The 23,121-nt window shown below is 37.6% G+C and overlaps 2 protein-coding genes across 3 annotated transcripts in view; one reads left to right on the plus strand and one right to left on the minus strand.

The window, feature by feature from the left end:
• On the minus strand, window positions 1-21,767 carry scrn3 (secernin 3). Of its 2 annotated transcripts, none has more exons than XM_079821590.1 (8): window positions 21,680-21,767; window positions 19,894-20,053; window positions 15,034-15,215; window positions 14,114-14,313; window positions 11,945-12,157; window positions 7,745-7,907; window positions 4,297-4,477; window positions 1-1,922 (listed from the first exon to the last, which is right to left on the minus strand). In XM_079821590.1, the coding sequence occupies exons 2-8, from the start codon at window positions 20,050-20,052 to the stop codon at window positions 1,761-1,763; spliced, it is 1,260 nt and encodes a 419-aa protein (XP_079677716.1). In that variant the 5' UTR covers window position 20,053; window positions 21,680-21,767; the 3' UTR covers window positions 1-1,760. The 2 variants fall into 2 exon arrangements, with proteins under 2 accessions (XP_079677716.1, XP_079677715.1); XM_079821589.1 differs by lacking the exon at window positions 21,680-21,767 and adding an exon at window positions 20,385-20,629.
• Window positions 21,152-23,121, plus strand: part of cirsr (corepressor of RBPJ and splicing regulator) — a 16,607-nt gene continuing 14,637 nt past the window's right edge. Inside the window, exons 1-4 of the mRNA XM_079821587.1 lie at window positions 21,152-21,338; window positions 21,614-21,708; window positions 21,795-21,868; window positions 22,105-22,118. Coding sequence (XP_079677713.1) covers window positions 21,267-21,338; window positions 21,614-21,708; window positions 21,795-21,868; window positions 22,105-22,118 — 255 coding nt within the window. The 5' untranslated portion in view covers window positions 21,152-21,266. The remainder of the gene's footprint in view (window positions 21,339-21,613; window positions 21,709-21,794; window positions 21,869-22,104; window positions 22,119-23,121) is intronic.

A 23,121-nucleotide genomic window follows, 5' to 3' on the forward strand; every position in this document is an offset into this window, starting at 1 on the left:
GTGGTATGGATTTTAATTAGTGTCGATCTTTATTTGTTTTTTACATAAAGAGAGTGGACGACAGTTAGTAAGTTCTGCCAACTTCCAGTTCACACATTCTCGTAATGAATCCTTTGGAAGGAGTTATTTAAGTGTTTGCATATTATATCTGTGTGTCACAGTCACTGGTAGTACATGGACAATAGGGAATGACAGACAGTTCAAAAAAAATCTTTGACATGCACTCTAAAATGCTAAAAACATGCCACACTGTAAAATGTGACCAGTTCACTTAAAAAAGTGAGAAAACCCACTCAAACTCACATAACTTAATTTTTTCAATTACGCATGAAGTTAAGGCAACACTTTATTTGACAGTGCCCTTGTTACAAACGTTACATGTATTCCAGTAATAACAGTAAATTATGCATAATTACATGCAGCTAACCCTCAACCAAACCCTATAGTAAGTACATGTAGTTCATTAATATTACTCAGTACTTAAATATATCATTTTTTAAGTCAACTGATCACTTTTTGCAGTGCACGAATTTGATTTGTTTACCATGTCAGTAATGAGAACTAACTTGTCAATGGTTTTGAGTATATTATTAAAATAATATCCAAACACACAGGAATTGCCTGAATGATTGTGCAAATGATCTTTCCCACTAGCGAAGGTGCGAGGGTGTTTCTTCAACTTTGGGAACTTTTATATCTGACGGATTGAGATTTACAACATGTGAAGTTATTAATTTCACTTTAAAACTGCCTTATTTTTAACCATATGCCTTTGCAGGGTTTCTGGAGGTTTTATGGAGGTAAATTGAACCTTTTTAAGACCAATTAAAGAAAATGTAAGGAATAAATTGAAGGGAACATAACACATTGTGTGCTTCCCAGACATTTTGAGTTTTGAAAACGCTTGAAAATACAATTTCCAAAAGATCTCCATTACTTTTTAATTCCTTTGACAAAAAAGAAGAAGCTTAAAGTTTAAATAGCTCTACTCCCAAATACACGTTTACTTACCTTCTGCTCACACTTTAAAAAAAAAAGTGATGTTCTTTTTCAGTAGTTTTGTCTTGTCTTTCAGTGCAAATATCTAAAACATTCTTAAATCAAGATACATTTACTTGAAAACCAAAACGACCTAAGATAAAAAATCTCCTCCAAGATGATTAAAACAAGGACAAATATCTGCCAATGGGTTCAGAAAAACTGAATTCAAATGGAAAAGTAATTTTCATACCAATTGACAAATATTTGTCCTTGTTTTAAGCATAAACTCACTTAATTTTGTTCAGTTTCTCAGAAAACAATAATGTCTTCATGTTGCATCTTTTATATATTTCACTGAGAAACAAGACAACATTTGTTAGATATTTGTACTTGAAAACGAAATCCTAAGAACATTTTTTGTTTGCAGTGCATGCAATTTATAGGGCCCTATGAAATATGTTTTATTTGTTTCTTTTGTTTTATAGTTCATTCTGTTTTCATTTTTTGGACTCTGTGTTAATCATCAAAAAGCATGTGAACTTTATTAAAAGTTAGTGTACTTGTTTTCCAAAGAGACTACAGGGTCAGTGAAGAGTGTGAGATGAATTTGAGACGGTGTTCACACCACATCACTTACCCCTCTATTTCAATCAATCTGTAATTTAGAGAAACTAGCGACAGTGTGAAAACTGTGTTTTACTAGGATCCACAGGTTCAAAAGTGCCTATAGTTGAAGAAACCCCCAAATAATACAATTGTAAACTATTCTAAAGGAAGTCTCAGGCGTTACTGTAAAGCACAAGCTCCTCAGCTGCAGTGTCTGTAAAGAGATGAACCAGCAGTGTTGAGTCCTCAATCCCCTCCGTTAGATATTTCTCCATCTCTGCCAGCTTCTTCCTCTCCAGATCTCTCATGTTCTCTACAATCTTCTGTCCTCTCTCCTGAACAAACAAACAAACAAACATTATGTCTTCTCATATTAAAAAGGCCATATATTGCACAACATTTATACTTTAGTTTTTCATGACAATATCCCACCATCTCTCCAGAACAAACTGTTTTGGCAACTGTACCTTTAAGATGTCCATGTTAATGAACGTTATGTTTGGCTAACCACTTGCATGTGAAATTAGTAGCAAAGCTTACCATTATGCTATTTTACAGGTTCCTCATTTTATTTTGCAAGTCTACTTGCAGCCAAGGTCAAAAAACACTTGAATTTTCTCATAATATCCACCTCAGCATCAGCTCAATAAAGGATTCAGTGTCTCTAAACCCCTTGTGACAAGCAGGGCGGGCGAGAGCCGTGAGAGAGCGGTGCGAGGCCGGTGGCCGAATCCTCTCACGGAGGACCTACAGAAGCATTAAAGGAGGAGCCACGACAGTCAAGGACGAAAGAGGACCACGTTCTTCGTATCTCGCTTATTACATCTGAGATGATTTGACAGATCCCAGATCTTTTAATCGTGATAACTGATGTCTGGCTAATTTGGTTCTTCAAACGAATTTGCGGATTGGATTAAAATATCTGGATTAAATGATCTAAGATTACTGCGCGTTCTTGTGTTCACTGAAGAGGGCAGATGCATCGAGACTCGAAACCACGATCAGCAGAGCAGCGATTGGCTGGCGGCAAGACAGCAACGTAATGACATCATATAATTAAAAAAGCCACCTGGCAAAAAACTTGACAAATTACACACAAAAAAACCTACGAATTGCTGGACCTTTAAAAGGAAACAGCTAAACGACCAAACCAACATACAAGTTATAATAGATAAATGAAATGTCCACTGTTTTGATGAACATGATTCACAATTATTTCAATTCACACATTTTTTTATTCAGTTTGAAGCAGATTTGTAACGTGACAGTATTAAAGTGTCGAGGGTCGAGATCAAATGATCTGCATCAAGCCATCCCATAATATCCATCACCACTCAAAATAATGCACGGCTCAGAGTAACTGTACAGCATGTGTGTAAACCTCCAATAAAATGATAAAGTAATTATTCCATCAAATCGCTCAATCAAGTGACTGTGTCTATAGTATTATACACAACATTATAATATTATTTTCAAATACATTTTTATAATATTATAAGCAGTGTTGGGGAAAGTTACTTTGAAAAGTAATGCATTACAATATTGTGTTACTCCCTTAAAAAGTAACTAATTGAGTTACTTTTTAAGAAAAGTAATGCGTTACGTTACTTTTGCGTTACTTTTTCTCACCTGGGCTGGGCTTGTTTTTGTTTCTAACAAAAAAGTTATATTTTTGTGCAACGGTAAAGACCTCTTCATACCAAAATTGAAATAATAAGCCCCAGGCTGAGGTGAATATGCAAATTCACACATGAACAGTAGAGGGCGCAGCTCTGCTGTGCTGCCATTCTGGATAATGGGAGAATGGGATGCAGGAGAAAAAAGTTTTACCAATAAAAACAAAAAAATCTAGTAATTTTCATCATCAAAGGTCAGCAGCAAGACATTGGTAAATTAAATATAAAGGTAGATTATGCATAAAAATAGTTGTTTTATTTAACATTTAATTATTGGAGGTTTGCATAGTACTCTGATTTTGTATTTTACTGATTTTATTCATTTTGAGGAATACTGAATCTTTGTGAGATAAATAAATAAAATTTAGTCTAGAACTACAATAACCATCATTTTTACACACACACACACCTCTGCACTTATTTTTCCCTTATTTGAGCTGTCAGTCAAATTAATGAAAAAGTAACTCAGATATTTTGTTGTAAATTTGAAAAGTAATGCATTACTTTACTAGTTACTTGGAAAAAGTAATATTATTACGTAACTCAAGTTACTTGTAATGCATTACCCCCAACACTGATTATTAGTATTGCCCCTGGTTCAGTAATGAACTCTAAAGTCGAAGTGGCTGGGACAGATTTTAAGTATCACCTCAAGATGCGATCTAATCCTGTTTACATGAAATAAGCTGCTCCTAGCATTATGCTAATTTGTTACATTGTTACATTGGTTTGTAACAGGAAGTGAGACTGGAATTACGGCTCATTTCTGGAGTCAGAATCGATTCTTTCTTTTAGGAGACAATAGCTTTGCTTTGATCTTTAAAACTTTGCCGAGCTTTCACATTCACAAACAGCTCTATTACACACTGCATGAAAGGTAATATTTGAAAACGCATCATAGGGGCACTTTAATACTGCCACTAGCAGGCTGTTTGAATACTGACTTTGCACGTTTTGCGCACAGCGACTGCTTTACGAGCCACATGCTCAGACACACAATTGCTCGAGGCTAGAAAATGTAGGCCATGCTCACACTGGTGCTGTCGATGATGGCGGCGGCCACCTCGTGTTTCAGGAACAGAGGGTGTTTGCGGTCCGGTTTGCTCTGGAAACGGGGTTTCTTCTTCACGGGATCCTCCTCTCCAAAACATGGAGAACATGTGTGCTTCAGCTGCTTTATGTCTAATACAAATATAAACGGCTTAAAGACAGACCTGTGGAAAAGAAGAAAAAAAAAAGGCATGGATTTCATAATGGATAATGGAGTAATAAAAAATAGAAGTTTCTGAAGACAATTTCAATGTTATAAAAATAGCATAAAAATTATGAGCAATAATAACAACACTGCTTGCCAAAGCAAATGCAACTAGTATTAATAATAGTATATTAACTAATAACTACACTACTGATCAACAGTTTGGAATAATAAAGCTTTTTTTTTTTTTAATTAAGAAGAAGTATCTTATGTTTACCAAGGCTGTATTTGCTTGATCTAAAATACAGTAAAAACAGTAATATTGTGAAATATTATTACAATTTATATATATAAATTATTAGATGGCAAAGCAAAATTTTCAGCATCATTACTCCAATATTCAGCGTCACGTGACAATATGATTAAAATTCTAATATTGATCAATTAAATGGCGTCTTGATGAGCATAAGAAACTTCTTTCAAAAATATATATATAAAAAAATGAAAAGGTACACTATAGCCACGTTTCCACCACAGGAACTAGGGGGTGGTACTTGGTGCGTTTCGACCGCAGGAACCGGGGTCTAAATAAAGTTCTACTTAAAAATTTTCCCCTCAAAACTGCCCTGCTCGCGAGGTAGTACTTTTCAAAGCTCAGGAACTTTCGGGGGTGGGACTCCGGCGCTGAACATGCTGATTGGTTGAACTCACGCAGCATTTTATTTCAACCTCAAAGTCTGTTGTGGTGTGTGCAGTAAGAGTTGTTTGCTATTCGAATCAACAATGGGGTTTAAAAAATACGACTGATGGACCGACGACGAGGTTCAGGCTTTATTAAGCTTATATGTGGAGGACGAAATCCAGTGGGAACTGGAAAGTCACAGACAGCAGCAGGCCTGGGGAAAAAGAGTTCCTGGAACAAATTGTTCCAAAAAACTTCAACCAAAACGTATATTTTTGTCTTACCCTGATTCACTATGGTGAGCCTATTATAAAGGGTACGTTCACACGACAACGATGTACTAAAAACAGAAATGTTTTTCCTTCGCATTTTTTGAGTACAAACGGCAACATTGTCAAAATGATCCCCATTCACACGACTCCACGAAATGACCAAAAACGCTGTTTTCTCCTGCCAGGCCAGTAGTTGGCGATGTCACTTCGTAAAGAAACACTTCCTGCTTATAGACTGAACCATAGACTGTAAAACAATATGGACGACGTAGTATCCATGACATCACCCAAAGGTTTCTGAAGAGAGTTTTTGAAGCCTCAAACCCGGCCGTTGCCATCTTGTCAGTGCGTCACTCCCGGATAACAGAAAATGGGCAAAGTGGCGGGATGTGGGCGGGGCTGAGGTAGAGGTTGAGACAAGCGACAATCCACCGGTCACTCAAAGTGGCCACACCCTTGAAACCCTGCAGAACTTTAAGGCTTTATATAATGTAAACGAATGAGTTATAAAAAAAATTCACCCCCTCACAGTCGTCATGAAGGGCAAATTTAGATATATAGACCAAAACCACAATTTGTCCCAGACTGTTAACATGTTTTATTCTGCTGTAAAGTTGGCCAATTTAACATGAGCTCAAAGAGAGTCTGTCTGCTCCTTCTGGAGTCTGTCTCTAGTGGCCAGTCGATGAACTGCAGTTTAAGTCACTTCCGTATTGGCTTCAAGAGAAACTGGGGGAGGTTGCCGCTTGGACTGAACATGTAATATGCATGCACATGACATCAACTTTTGTGCTTTTCTAGTGTACATGGAGATGATATTGGTATTTCCAAAACTTTTAAACCCTTTTTTCAAAAGAGAAAAGTTTCTCCGCTAAGTTAGTTGTCCCGACGAGCGAGAAACCCTGACATGGAGCAGCTAAATCACCCGTTTTAAACAAACGTTGAGCAGAGGAGAGTCTGTTGGAGAAAAGAGAACGAGACAGAGCTTGTAATAAAACCAGAATCAACATCAGCGATGGAGAACTGGAAGAACTTATAGATTTGAAATGTTGTAAAAGTGACACAGAAACACGTTTTTAGTACTCAACAGGTGAGTGGTGTTTTATTGAGCAGATAAACTGCCATATGTATCTCTCTAACAGAGTTAGAGCATTATCTATTGTGAAGGCTCATTTGATTATGGTTGTTGTAGCTGTGCTGGAATTTATTTTCAAGGAAGTAGCGAGTCTATTAACGGTAAAGCTACAGTAACGTCTTCAGCTAGCCAGCTTGAGATCCTTTCCATCTAAACTGGATATATCTCAAGCCTAGTAGTGAATTTTTTATGAGGCGTATGATAATCATATTCATCCGCACAGTCACACAGAGCCGAAGCACAACCAAAAAAAAATTTTTCCACAAAATGCATGCAGTTTTTTATCCGCGAGAGGGCCTTTTATTATTCCATTTTGACTGGTAGCGTATATTAAAGGTGTACTATGTAACATTTCCGTCCGCTAGAGGTCGCTTATTCAAAACTAAGGCGTAGTTTGATGACGCCACGTTTGAGCGCAGAATCTTGGGACATGTGGTCGTCACCTGACAGCCGGTGGGAAAGAATCGGGATAGGACTCGGGCAGAAATCATGTTGATGGATGCGATTATTAACGTTACTGTAGTGAAGCAGAGCAGGGCCGAGTGTTGTGGAGCTGAGGAACCTCTGGAGCGATTGTTAATAAGATGAACGCAACACACGCCTCGCGAGCAGCGGGACTTTTATTATGCCACAGTCGCCGGCACCACTTCCTCTCCTCCGGTCATGAGTATGAGGTAACGCAACTCTGTTCATCATATTAGACACATCTGAGTGTGTTGAAAATGATGTTATGACGTTACTCTGTGTGTTCTCTCTGCGGCTGCTATGACACTTGTTCACACTGCAGTGAGAGTAAAGCGCTTCTGCTAAATAAAACCGGAAACCGAGGGTAACGCAGATATGATGTCATCGACAGGCGACTCCCTCACACGTCCCGGTTCCTCGGGTAAAATAGCAATTTCCTCACGATTTACAAATAGTTGGAAACATTTGGGATATTGTAAGTACCCGACTGAACAAAATATATAACACTGGCCTAGTGGTTTTTGGATATTTTACTGAAAAAAAATTTACATAGTGTACCTTTAACTAATGATTAAATATAATTAAAAATCATATTATTACAATTCACAATTTATCTTAAAAATCAAGTCTAATCTGTAGTTACCTATAACATGCATAAAAAACATTTAGAAGAAAAAGCTTCAGTCAGAACAGCCCTGTACTACAGCTGAGACTTCAGCTAGCCTGGCGTACCGTTCAGGGTCTGGGGTGGCCGTGAAGAAGTGGACACCAGGTAAATTCGGGTCTTTAGGGACGACTGACACCATACTTCCTGTGGTCACGAACATTCCCTCCATGTTGATTCCGCTTTCCTTATCCCTCAAAATATCCATCATTGTCTCTGCTGTGATGTGGCCTGTAAGTACAATGTTATAATGACATAACTGTTTACTAACTGTTTAGAATTCAATAAAGCTGTAAATAAATTATATATAATTGCCATTATAAATAATAATATACAGTGATATACCAATGAAAAGTTTGGACATATCAATTTGTTCTATATTACTATTATTTTCCAATATTAAAGGTGGGCTCGTCTTCATCACAAATAGTAAAGTCGTTAAAACTATGAAATATCACAAAATGTTATTCCATAAAAGTATGGAAGTACTTTTATTGTCTAGATTCTGTCCATTATTAAAAAAAACACCCAATAATCCAATTAAATTATAAACTAATTCAATCAAAAATAAAGAAAAAACAAAACAATTGTCGATTCTGAGATTTGAGACACATGCTGGCTGATTTTCATCCATAATCCAGACCGAAACATTCAATTTACAAAATCATTCAACTATTATTATCGGTCTACAAAACTCATTTCAAGCATATAAGTAAAAGCTTTTTCATAATGTTTTTAAGAGCATAAGAAGCACAAATTCACTTTGGTGTGCAGGGCTCAACTCTAAGGATTTTTTTCTACTGTTCAAATTTGTACTTGCCCCACCATAAAAAAAGTAATAAATAAACACATAAAAGGCAGTGGCTATTTGCATTAAGTGTTAATAGCAACTAGATTCTATTTACACTAAGTGAAAATAAAATTTTCTTAGCGATAGATGATATTTACACTAAGCAAAATAGCATACTAAGTGAAAATAGTGATATCTAATATTCACACCATGTAAAAGCAGCAGTTCTTTGTAATATGTGTAAATAGTAATTACATGCAATTTATACTTTATTTTGACAGATACACTATTTGCACCTCAGTATTGTTGTACATAAACAAGATGCAATAATAAAGTGTAAATGATTATATTTATTAAAAATATTAAATAGATGCCGCCTTAACGGGACAATAAAAGCCTTTCCTACACCGACCCCTAACCCTACCCAAAAAATGCTTTTATTATTATTAAATATTTCGTCAGGCACTTTATTTCAACTTTTAGAACATTTTCTTAATATTTATTGAAAGTAAAGGCCTTTCCGGTGTGATATGTGACGGGAAAAGAGAGAAGAGCGAGATCGGCAAAAGGCGGATTCGAACCCGGGTCAATCACGTCAAAACCAAGATCCTTAAACCTCACGCTCTACTGACTACACCACTGAAAACGTTGAATAAGAGCGTTTTTTTTATCTTGTTTGGCCTAAACAGGCATTGTTAGGCGGAGTTAGTGTGAATAGCTAAAAGTCTTGTTAGACACGCTATTTGCACTTGGTGTGAATGGACATTTTGAAAATGCGAACATTTTCGTGAAATCGAAAATTTACGTCAGAGCGGCTTTACGAACGATTTACACACAAATTAATTCTGCTCGTGTTTCAAGAATGAGGCCCATTGTGTTTATAATCACACTCTTGCAAACTATTCTAACTCAAACTTCAAGTAGAATGTTGTTAAATAAAGACTGAAAGAGTTGTCAGAAGATGAACGTTGGTGATGTTGAAGTCATGTGATTGTGGTGGTGTAGTTCATTTAAACACTGTAAAAATAAGTCATTAACCTGGTTGCCTTCAAATATTGAGTTCATTGAAACAAAACGTATTATGTAATCTGAACCACGTTAATTGTGCAAGTTGATTTGACAAAAGAAAAAAGTTGTGATAGCAAATAATGAAAATAAAGTTTTAGTGTAGCCTGTTAGCTTTTTGCTTCTGCCGATTGTGTTTAAACTAGCAAAAAATATTAAAGTTTGTGTTCATTTGTGAAAATGGACCCTTTTCAAAGTCAAATTTGAAATATTTAAATTTAAAAATGTAAAATACATTTATAACACTATACCTTGTTATTACCTTTGCATTGAATTACAAAAAAATTAATTAGCACTGCTGTGAGGACGTTTCTAACACATTTGACTCTCTCTCTTCTGACTGCTGTTATCAATCTCTCTAAAGTCGTGGAAATGCTTCCATGTTTTTCTTCTGCTATTGGAGCAAATGGAAATAAAAAAATGATATTTGCTGTCGTCTCTCGTTCACCGCTACAGAAGTTCACTCAACTGTGACGACTTCTGCTTCTGAGAACCCCAGAAATGTGAAAATGGTCCATTATTAATCATGATGAATAAAACATGTATGAATCTTGAACTTTTGTTGGTCACAGAGATTATTTTCAAAAGTCAATGGATAAATCCTTCTGGGTTTTTGTCGAGGATGGTGATGCGAACGTACGGGTTGGTCTACAAAAATACGCCATCACTGCAGCGCTCTATAACCACATATTCAAGATGGGAGGAAACAGTTAAAGGATCTTGTAAAGCCCATATCTGTTGACCACTGATCTCGAAATGCAAAACCTTGCTCCGTAAGCTCTACTGCTTCTACTGTCTACGCCACTGAAGACATTAAAATATAGGCGTTTTTTTATCTTGTTTGGCAGAGCTAGTGTGAATAGCACTTGCCAACAAGGCATGCTATTTGCACTTGGTGTGAATAGACACTCCGTAAATAAAATAGGCCTAGTTATTGTTTTTTTTTATCCATGTAACCTTAATAAATAAGGTTACGACACCAACAACTACTAGCCTAACTCATATAAATTTAAGTATTGTTCAAGACAGTCAGTAATAAAATAAGAACAAATAATCAAATTACAAGCAATAGCACAAATAAATACAACAGAACAAACACATACAAATGAAATGAACAGTTCTTTCCATTTTTTTCCCCATTTAGGTCTAAACTAGATTTCCGGATACAGAAATAGTAATCAAATGTAAAATATCACTGCATAGTCCTGACTATAAATATAGATTAACCCTTATTACAGTTATTCAGTCAAGAGCAGTGAGCGATTTTATTCTGTCTTTTGTTTGATTAACAGCAGGAATGTTAGGCTGCTGTCACTTTAAGAGCTGCACGGATCCAATATACTGATACACAGGCATCACATTTCTCACGTTTACGCTCACTTAAAGCCGGGTGCACACTGTGCGATTTATAATAGTCCTTTACGCTTGTTCCTTGTCAGACTGTACGGACATGATCCCCGATGTAAGCCATGTCACACTGTAAGATCTCAGTTGTCATTATGTCAGACTGTACGATCGTACGAACGTAAAAACGGACGAACGCCAGAAAACTCGTCCGGAGTTTTATATCACCAATCAAGGATGTGTTCGGTGACAGTGAGCTGCGTTACACACAGGACTGAAATGGTGGCTACAAAGAAATCTCTAGCACTCATTTTGGTCATAGTTTGACTTGAAAAACGAAGATAATTTGACGGCCATCCTAGAAGAAGTCACACTGCAGGACTGTGCGCAAAATCTTTTGACACTGCCAGAATTTCGTCTGAGGTAAAATTTGATCGCAGTGGTCATTAATCGGCTGCCGGTGAACATGTCAAACTAACGATCCAAGACTTCAGATCTTAGCCTAGGATCAGAGGAATCTTTTAGGATTTGCTCAATTTGTCTAAGACGGCCAAATAGTGGCCAAAAACGCACAGAGTGCACCCGCCTTAAGACATAACCGACTATGTCTACGGTGATACTCGACAAGACAGGCATTTTGACGTAATTGTGTGTGAATATGTCCGTTCAATCTCAGGAAGGCGTGAGTATTTGAGAGCTGTGAGACGTGGCGTTCTGGGTGTGTGCTTTAGATGTGTGTTACACACACACACACAACTTCACACACAGAGAGAGAGTTCCAAACTGAGAGACGTGCGTACTTTCCATGTCTACTTGCACTTGTATATTTAAGTTGGCAAGGCTTAAAAACACTTCCATGACGATCCAGCCCTGGCCCGATCAGGTGACCGAGTGTCTTTCACGCTGGCCCCGGGCCATTGGACAGTCCTTATTGTCGAGCCCTGACCAAACTTTTAACTGGTAGTGCATTTTACACTCAACCAATTCTATCGTCATGAATGTGTAAGTAGATGCGATTATTTAACACTTTGCATGAATTTGCTGATAATTTTCCCACCACCAAACTAACCTTCACTCTTCTGCAGAAGTTTGCGTCCCTCACAGTATCGCCCCCCTGCGGCCTCGATTCGGGCTGTGGTTGAGTAGGAGTAGACCTCGGCAAAACTGAACTGAGCCTTTCCATCCCACCAGCTCTGCTCTTTTGCGTACGTCCTCAACTCCGGGTGCTCCTTATCAATCTTAGTAGTAATGGAGTACTGATTGGAGATGTTCCGATAGCCGGCTTTAAGAGAGAGAAACAGCGTCAGACCTTTTAAAAGACGAGTAATATCCAGTAATATTGTAAAACTGAATCTGGATCTGGATGATGACATGAACTTTGCAACATCTACACTGAACTGAATCAACACTGAACCCATTTGAGCAGAAAAATGATGCTATTGTCTTCTGTAGAGCTGATTATAGTGGAATTAAATTAGTTTCATAATTGATGAACTTTGCAACATTAGCTATGTTTCCATCCACCTATTTTAATGTGCATTTTGGGATATTGCATAAAAACACTGGACGGAAACACCAATATGCGCATAAATTTGAAAAAAGGAACAAAAATATGTGCTCAATTGAGGCGGATTCATTTTTTATTATACGCATAAACTGTGATTGAAACACATTTAGCGAATAAATGCACTGATGTACAACAAAAAAACTCTCATGACTTTGCCTCAGCAGAGGATGTGATTGGATAACTGGACTAACCAGCGGACCAATCACATCACAGCACCTCAGATATTGGTTTGATTGTTCTGAAATGCCTGAGCCAAAGTCTGTCATCAAGTTTTGGTTTAACCCTCTGGGGCTCTTCGGTCATTTCTGACCCAAATTTTTAAAAATATATATTTTTTTAAATCGTAGCTTCATCGGAATGGTCCGAAACTTGATGACTTTATTGGTACTTGGTATATGAACACCCCAAAAAATCAGACAAAAAAAACGCGCACACAAAAACACAATTAGCTTTTGGAATGGCACGTGTGTGTGTGCGCGCGCGCGCGTGTTATTGTGTGTATAAGTGTGTGTGAGTTTTTTTGTCTGTTTTGCACTCTTGATGTTTTAGAGATTCAACCCTTCACTGTTGAGTCCTATTTTTCTGCATCCTGGCTGATTTGTAGATTGTATGCACAAAAAAAATAATTTCCCATTAATTTCCTATGGGGGTCATTTTTGACCCAAAGGTCCTGAGTGTGACAATTTTTTTTACGACCACTTAGACTTTTCAAATCCTGTCCCCAATTTTTTTGGGTGTTCATATACCAAGTACCAATAAAGTCACCAAGTTTCGGACCATTCCGATGAAGCTACGATTTTTAAAATGTTTTTATAAAACGCAAGATCCACTATAGTGGTAAAAATGTGCTATTGCGTGATAAAAATGCTCAGGATGGCACCGATCTCATTTAAAAAATTGCTTTCATGAGGCCTAGGCTTGACTCTAAAATTAAATACAGCTTTAATAAATAAAAATAAAAAATTATATATAATATATATATAAAAATATATATAAATATAAATTTATTATATTCAATGGGAAAAAATGGGTCATAATTATTGCATAAATATTAATTATATATCATAAAATTATCTCAAAACACCAAAAAAGAAAAGAAAAAATATTTTTGAACAAAAAGATATTTTATTGATACATTTTTGACCCGAAGGTCCTGAGTGTGACCCATAAATGAAGAATCCCAGAGGGTTAATCCCCCCCCAGAATTGCTCACCCAGTTGCATTCAAATAAACGGCAGCATCCGAACACAAGATAACATGACAGCCTTTATAGCTTCGTCACACGATCTGAAGTCATTTATAATGGAGGATAAAAGAGCCCACAGTGGCTTCCCAGATTGCAGCAACTTCCATTTTTATTACAGATATTTTGCACCAATTTCCCAGAGAGTGTCGTTTGTCTTCTCTTTAACACATGGGATGGAAACACTGCTTTATTCCAGTTATGCAATGTTACAATTTTACGCATAAGTTAAATTCGCATACATAGCTACAGACACAGTTACTGAGCTGACCTGAAACAACACTGAACTAAACTGAGCTGAATAATGACACTATTATCTTCTGTAGAGCTGCCTTTATAAACCGTCATATCCATAAATGTGACTTGACTTTTAAACACTTTAATTCATTTCAGTGTCAAGCTGTAATGTTACATGACTCCGTGTTTACCCTCCACTCTCTCTGCTGCCCAGTATTTCCCAGCAGTCTCCAGCACCCAGGCCTCTGTGCGGTCTGATATGAGGAAGCTGTTATGGTATGTGAATCCACACTCGTCCTCCATACAATTCCCTCCCTGGCCGTATTTCTCCAGCAGCTCTGTTATCATGTCTACAGCCCGCTCAGCAGTGTCAGCCCTCTCCAGAGCCAGCCTACATACAAACAAAGTGTTTCAAATCACATTTAAGACCTTTAACAACAGTGTAAGAGTCTGACACAGGCAAGAAGAAATTGCTGAATAAAGACGTTATTTAGTTTGTTTTTGCACGCAAAAAATATTCTTGTCGCTTCATAACATTAAGGTTGAACCACTGGAGTCACATGGACTATTTTAACGCTGTCTTTACTTTCTTTCTGGGTCTTGAAAGTGTTAATTACATTGCTGTCTATGGAGGGAGAGCTCTCAGATTTCATCAGAAATATCTTCATCTGTGTTGTGAAGATGAACGAAGGTCATGAGGGTGAGGAATTAATGACAATTTAAATTTTTGGGTGAACTAACCCTTTAATAGTTTACATGGATCTGGGAGAACAGGGAATGTTTTGGTGTCTGTACACGAAAAAAAACATTGCAATTTTTAGTACATCGTTGCAGTGTAAATGTGCCCTAAAATTAAAACTTGCAAGCAATATGAACTACGCAATTGTTTAAGATGTTCAGTGTTTTTCTATATAACCCTAACATGTTTGGTTATATGTGCTTTCGTTTGTACTATACGCTCTGTTTTCAATTTATAAAAAAGTTTGTCCCATATAAACACACATACATATTTTTTTTAATGAAGCTACGACATAATTCTGAAGAAGTAGTAGTAGTTGAATAAATTACAGTCAAGGCTGAATATTAATTGAAAAATTGCTTCTTTTATCACCTGACGAGATCCATGCCCAGAAGAGCCTCTTCATCATCCGCACTCTCCTTGCCCCAGACCGCCTCGTTCCCGATGCACACCTGATGCTCGTTTGCCCCCATCTCCGCCCCCCACAGCCAGGCGGGGCGGCTCAGCACCACTGCAAACGTGTGAGCCACCTGCTCTATTTCTATATATGTACACTGATCACACGAAAAAGAGAAATAACAAAAACACCTGAAAGAGTTTCGGATTTAAAGACATGACACTTTATTTCAAAGCATTTATACTGTCGCTTCAAGCAAGATGGTAAACTTTGGATTTTAATACAATTTAGTGATAGGGGCTTATATGTATTGTAATATTTAATGTATATTCGAATCAATTTCGGCAAATAATCCCAGATAAGATATTCACGCTTAATATTTCCTGCATAAATACATGCATAAAGAAATCTATTTTGTGTTATTTCAGTTATTGGTGTCGACAGAGTGCAGTAGACACACCTATCTTAATGATTTCTATCGCTTATCCTGCCCAAAAAGACCATAAATATTACACATAATGTTTGAAGTATCAATTAATGTACAACCCCAAATCAGAAAAAGTTGGGACAGTATGGAAAACGCAAATTAAAAAAAAAAAGAAGTAATTTCTAAATTTACTTTGACTTGTATTTCATTGCAGACAATATGAACACAAAATATTTCATGTTTTGTCTGGTCAACTTCATGTCATTTGTAAATATGCATCCTTTCCTGTCATTCAGACCTGCAACACATTTCAAAACAAGTTGGGACAGTAAAGCATTTACCACTTTGTAATGTTGCCATTCCCTTTCACAACACTTAAAAGACGTTTAGGGACTGAAGACACCAAGTGATGAAGTGTTTGAGGTGTAATTTTGTCCTATTCTTCCTGCAAACAAGTCTTAAGGTGGGCAACAGTACGGGGTCTTCGTTGTCACACATTCTCTATTGGAGACAGGTCGGGACTGAGGCAGGCCAGTCAAGTACCCGTACCCTCTTCCTCCGCAGCCAGGACTTTGTAATGTGTGCAGAATGTGGTTTTGCATTGTCTTGTTGAAATATGCATGGACATCCCTGGAAAAGATGTCTTCTTGAAGGCAGCATATTATGCTCCAAAATCTCTATGTACTTTTCAGCATTAATGGTGCCTTCACAGAAGTGCAAGTTACCTTTGCCAAGGGCACTGACACAACCCCATACCATGACAGACCCTGGCTTTTGGACTTGTTGCTGGTAACAGTCTGGATGATCCTTTTCTTCTTTGGTCCGAGCACACGGTGTCCATTCCTCCCAAAAAATACCTGAAATACTGATTCATCTGACCACAGTACACGTTTCCACTGTGTGATGGTCCATCCCAGATGCCTCCGAGCCCAGAGAAGTCGACGGCGCTTCTGGACACTGTTAACATAGGGCTTACTTTTGGCACAGTACAGTTTTAACTGGCATTTGTGGATGTAACTACGTATTGTGGTACTTGACAAAGGTTTGCCAAAGTAGTCCTGAGCCCATGTGGTGATATCGCTTCTAGATGAATGACGATTCTTGATGCAGTGCCGCCTGAGGGATCGGAGATCACGGTTGTTCAGCTTAGGCTTGCGCTCTTGTCCTTTACGCACTGAAATTCCCCCAGATTCCTTGAATCTTTTAATTATGTTATGCACTGTTGAATGTGAAATATCCAAATCTCTTCCTATCTTTCTTTGAGGAACATTGTTTTTAAACATTTCAATAATTTTCTCACGTATTTGTTGGCAAACTGGCGATCCTCGGCCCATCTTTGCTCCTAAAGGATTAGACCTTTCTTGGATGCTGCTTTTGTTCCAAATCATAATTACAATCACCTGTTGACATCACCTGTTTCAAATCACATCATTATTTAACCATTTTACCTCATTACTAGCCCTAAATTGCTCCGGTCCCAACTTTTTTTGAAATGTGTTGCAGGTCTGAAGGACAGGAAAGGATGCATATTTACAAATGACAGGAAGTTGACCAGAAAAAACATGAAATATTTTGTGTTCATATTGTCTGTAATGAAATACAAGTCAAAGCAAATTTAGAAATCACTTCTTTTTTTTTTGCGTTTTCCATACTGTCCCAACTTTTTCTGATTTGGGGTTGTACATACTGTATATCTAAAAAACTATTCATGTGTGACTGATATGCTGCAAAGCGGGTGATTATAGGTCAATGTTTTGGCTGTGATTCCCTCTGTCTGTAAGGAATCGTAAGATGGCCGCTCGGTGGCTTCACCGCTTGAGGGCAGTTTAGAACGCGATGAGCAATCCAGTCATCTATAGATCAGTGTATCAGCAAGAACTTTTGGGGCAAACATCTGGCCTTATATGGCATGGCTGAGCACATGTGGGCCAGACTTTCACCATATAAGTTTTGCCATGGCCTTAGGATTGGAGTGAATTTTCATTTGGATCACCATTTGTATTGAGGTATATGACCCAGATGACAGCACACAACTGACAGTGTTCATACAAGGTGCTTAAGAGTACCTGAAGTTGAAATTTCAGTCCTGGAAAAACACCTATATTTATGACGAGGTACTTGAAAAGTGCTTGATTTATTAAAAGACAGTATATATGAAATTAGTGCAAACATTTTTTCGAAAAAGACACGCAAAATTAACGCTGTAGGTCATCTGATATAGATATGCCATTTCACATGGCTATAAGCGTAATATTGCTCATATATTTCCAATGATCTGATACAGCTTTTCACATTTTTCAGAATTTGAAAGATATGGTTTGATAAGAGATATCTCTAAAGTCCTTGAAAACCAAAAAAGTAGTCCTGGAATTTCATTTTACAGTATCTGTACGAACCCTGAACTGATTATCATATGTGGCTTGGCTATGGCACACTATGAAATATGCCAATTTATGGTTAACTTTTGGTTCCCCGCTAGAAATGTGATGTTTCCAGAACGTCCCCGCTGGTGTCAAGGATGTTGCCTAGTAATGTTCCCAGAACGTTCTGAGACGGTCATGAGAAGTTCTCGGAACGTTTAGGGGACCATATTCTATTTGGAAATTGGATGATCCCAAAACTTTCTCAGAACGTCCCCGCTGGTGTCATGGACGTTGTCTAGTTACGTTCCGAGACGGTCCTGATGTGGAGTTCTTTAAAGGGTTTGGGGACGTTATTTGGTGGACCTTAACGGAACATTCAGGACGTTCTCGGAACGTTTAGGGGACCATATTTTATTTGGAAATGTGATGTTTCCAGAATGTCCCCGCTGGTGTCAAGGATGTTGCCTAGTAATGTTCCCAGAAGATTCCGAGACGGTCATGATGTGGATTTCTTTAAAGGGTTGGGGGACGTTATTTGGTGGACCTTCTCGGAATGTTTAGAAGACCATATTTTTTTGGGAAATGTGATGTTTCCAGAACGTCCCCGCTGGTGTCAAGGATGTCATCTAGTAACGTTCCCAGAAGATTCCGAGACGGTCATGAGAAGTTCTCGGAACGTTTAGGGGACCATATTCTATTTGGAAATTGGATGATCCCAAAACTTTCTCAGAACGTCCCCGCTGGTGTCATGGACGTTGTCTAGTTACGTTCCGAGACGGTCCTGATGTGGAGTTCTTTAAAGGGTTTGGGGACGTTATTTGGTGGACCTTCACGGAACATTCAGGACGTTCTCGGATAGTTTAGGGGACCATATTTTATTTAGAAATGTGATGTTTCCAGAACGTCCCCGCTGGTGTCAAGGATGTCATCTAGTAACGTTCCCAGAAGATTCCGAGACGGTCATAGGAAGTTCTTGGAACGTTTAGGGGACCATATTCTATTTGGAAATTGGATGTTCCCAAAACTTTCTCAGAACGTCCCCGCTGGTGTCATGGACGTTGTCTAGTAACGTTCCGAGACGGTCCTGATGTGGAGTTCTTTAAAGGGTTTGGGGACGTTATTTGGTGGACCTTAACGGAACATTCAGGACGTTCTCGGAACGTTTAGGGGACCATATTTTATTTGGATATATAATGTTCCCAGAACATCCCCGCTGGTGTCAAGGACGTCGCCTGGTAATGTTTCCAGAACGATTCAAAACCGTCCTGATGTGGATTTCTTTAAAGGGTTTGGGGACTTTATTTGGTGGACCTTCACGGAACATTCAAGACGTTCTGGGAATGTTTAGGGGACCATTACTATAGAACATTCCCTCTAGGTCTCTATTCTACATTCCCATAACGTTTGCAGGACCTTTAGGGGACCAACCTAGAATGTTATTTTTTGGCCCTATTTATGTCCTTCCATCACGTTTCCTGAATGTTTTCAGAACATGTTTGTGTGAGTCTGTGTTCATTGGGCTGCTTTGCAATGCAAATGAGGGTCAGTAAACCGCAGGATTTGCACAAAAGTTGATTCTTGAAGAGAATCACTTTCATAACCAAAAGAGGATGTTTTAGGAATGTCCCTAATGTTCTGTAAAGGTTGGGATTTTCGTCACCTTTAGAGCTTTTAGGGATCGCGAGAGCGTCCCCTTCTACATGGGGTTTATACTTGCATGTAACCTGCTGTAATCATGTGCGGCTGTTTCTGCCATGGAATAAAATCATTTAAGATAATTTCAACTTTGTATCTCAAAATTCTGATACAAACTCGCTATTGAGTTATAAAGTCCAATTCTAAGGGGGAAAAACTCATAATGACCTCTTTGCTCTCTCTTTACAACAGCATTATTTGTTTAAACAAACTCTAAATAAAATGGCACTGTTTTGGTTCAGTTCTGGCTACAACTTCCTTCAAATCTAATCTGGGCCACACATCAGCCGTTTGTTTGGGCCAGATCTATGCCGAAGGAAATCTGCAGACTGGGGAACATCTTGAGATACCTCAACTGTTTCTTCAGGCTCATGGTCCTCTGCGGGGTAGAAGATGACCTCTTGAACCTCATCACAGGGCCTGTCCGAGTTCTTCCCGAAGATGATCCGCTGCTGGCCCTCTGTAGATGGAGGCAAAGCCACAAATGTGTCGCAGGAGGTGGGGTACATCCTGAAATACAAAAACATAACATTCATATAAATCTGAGTATCCAGTGTTCACGTGCTGAACAATCTATGACACTGAATTATGCCAATGTCTTTATATTCATGGATAAATCACATGTCATTCATTCATAAAAACAGACACTGACCTTGAAGTAACAGGAAATCAGAATGTTTTTCTACACAAAATATACCACATTAACAGCATGAATGAACTCTTACTAACACACAGGCCTTTGCATGAAACATGATTTAGCACTAATACGCAGATATTCATAAAGCTGATTCAATATGTGCAGTAACGCTGGCATTTAGTATGCTTTAAATAATATTGTTACCTTGTCCAACTCAGCGTATGTCAGGTACGTATGTCAGGACGAGATTGAGCATCTGTTTACTTTCCTTTTCCTTTCTCCATAAACAAAACTGCCAACAGACTTTGACACAAATCTGCATGCACAGTTCTATGATTTATAATCAACCAAAACAATCCGCACAAGCGATGCGACAAGCGAGTCGCGGCGATCCGCATTGGTGTTTAGTCAGCGGAGAAGAGGGCGTGGCCGCGGCGATTTTTCAGTCCGCATCAAGTCACGTGGTCGTGCGTTAGCATTTTTGATTGGCTATTTGTTTTTGCTTTTTTAACAGGATCATAAAATAGGCCTGAAACATGATAAATAAATATGTTATAAAACAAATACTACAGGAGTGAAAATACAATTACATAAATTAAATAATTTCATAAAAATGAAGTGCATGACTGTCTTTTGATTTAGACAGTTATTCTTTCAAAGTACGATGTGTACATGTTTTATAATTGAAATTAAAATAAAACCATAAGAAAACAACAGGATGTTTTAATTGCCTTTAAAGATTTACAAATAAATTCAGGGGTGCATTAGAATAAACAATAAATACATAAAAAATAAGGATTTTAAAAAGGTAAACAAAAACATAAGAATATTTACACATGTTAACACACTTTACAGCTTTCCTTTTTCAAACTATATATTGTTTTATGTATTGTTTAACTTGAAGGCTTCTTTAAATTTATGTAAACGAAATGTATCTTATAAAAGTAGCGGCTTTTATTATGGAAAATCCCGGATGGTTTGATTGCGTCACAAAGAAGCGCCGCTGCTGGTGTTTTGATGCTGTAAGGCGGAAGACGCTAACTTCGGTGTTTAATAAGATTTTGGTCGTTACGCCGGGGTTCAAACATGGGGAAATCTTTTGCTAATTTCATGTGCAAGAAAGATTTTCATCCTGCATCAAAATCCAACATAAAGAAGGTAAGCGGGTGGTCTTCGCTAGCAAGCTAACGCTACTGTTGCTTTGGTGGTGTCATTAGTTCAGATCTTCTGTTTACATGTCTCACGGTATGTTTGGTTATTAGTGAACATGCGCATATATTTATTCCCAAACACACATTATAAGGTTGTTAGTTTGCTCGGTTAATCACATAGAAAGCAGAGTTTTGTGTCAGATGTTCCCAGAGGAAGAAATGCTGAGAGACAAATATCTGAGGAGCTAAACTCATCATGACTTTGATTTGATTCTTCATCAGGTATGGATCGCAGAGCAAAAGCTGACCTTCGAGAAGAAGCAGCAGGAGGATTTGATGCAGGCTTACCTGAAGGAGCAGGACACATACAACAACAGGTCAGGGCTGGATCTCAGTCACGTGTGCTGATGCTGTGGGAATCACCTCTGATTGAAATGCTCCTGTTGGATGTTTTATGTTCCAGGCTGTTGATGGGAGATGATCGTGTGAAAAATGGCCTTAATTTTATGTATGAAGCACCTCCTGGAGCATCTAAAGGTTAGACACTTTTTCACCACATTGTATTTTTCCCGGTTGTTGAGGACCAAAAACGAAATCTGTAAAATAAGTCATTAAAATAATGTAACTGCAAATCATGACTAAACATAAAGACATATACAAGATGTTTAATCAATCAGAATTGTTAGAAAATCAATAAACTGTAAAAAAAGAAGTTAAACGAACGTGTAAATGTTTTTTCTTTCTTTCTTTCTATCATCACCAACTTCCTGCAGAGGAGACTAAAGAGGTAAAGTTCACTTCCATGTCAAACTTTTGGATATGAATGTTAAACTTGTTGAGTGTTTGACACTATAAAGCTACTGTATCATATTTGATGCGCACATTTCTAAGGCGTCTGAATTATTAACATGATCAAAACTTTGCTGAAAACCCTGTTTTGCAAGCCTTCTGTCGTTTGATTGACAGTTCATACTTTGTCAAAATCCATATAGTATAATTGTACAAATGTCCACCTTCAGGCCTTCAGTCTCTCTACTGTCAAATCTTTACTTTATCAAGCATCAACTTTTATATTTTTAGTAACATTTCAAGATTCACCAGTTTATTGAATGAATAATTGAGAATTTTTTTTTGTTAAAATCATGAAATGTATGTATCAAATATGATCCATTAGGCTTTTAATGGACGTTTATTTGTTCATCATCATTTTATTGCGTTGCTTTATATGTTTTAAAACTACAGAGCTTTGATCATAAAACTAATCCTTAAATATCATCTTACTAAGAAATTATTGGCAGATATAGATTACTGATAATTATATGCATTTTATGTAAGTTTTCTGTTATAAAAATCTCATTGATTTACATAACAAGCATGAGGATTTCATTTTACTTTTTGGCCATATAAATATCAGCGCCTCTGAATTTAAATCGAGGTGTTTTTTCCTATATAAAAGTCTAATGTAGAGCTGTGTGATTAATCGTTAAAAGATTGTGATCTCAATTCAAAAAGCCATGAGATCAAAATACAGTAAATCACCTCTTCAAATTATAACAATTATAAAATTGTGTCAATGACATTTTTACACCAGTAGGTGGCGACAATTAACTGTTAAAAATTCAAAAACACTGATTCATCCAGTAATGAAACAAGTGGAGTATTTATTGAATCATTCATTCAAAAGAGTCATTCAAAAACATTGATTATTAAATATTGTATGCAAATATTTTGACTATTTCATATGTCATGCTTTTAAGAAGGTTAATAAGGCATATAGTGGCATCTGACAG

Source organism: Gobio gobio (assembly GCF_949357685.1).
Source record: "Gobio gobio genome assembly, chromosome: 7".
NCBI classification, from domain to species: domain Eukaryota; kingdom Metazoa; phylum Chordata; class Actinopteri; order Cypriniformes; family Gobionidae; genus Gobio; species Gobio gobio.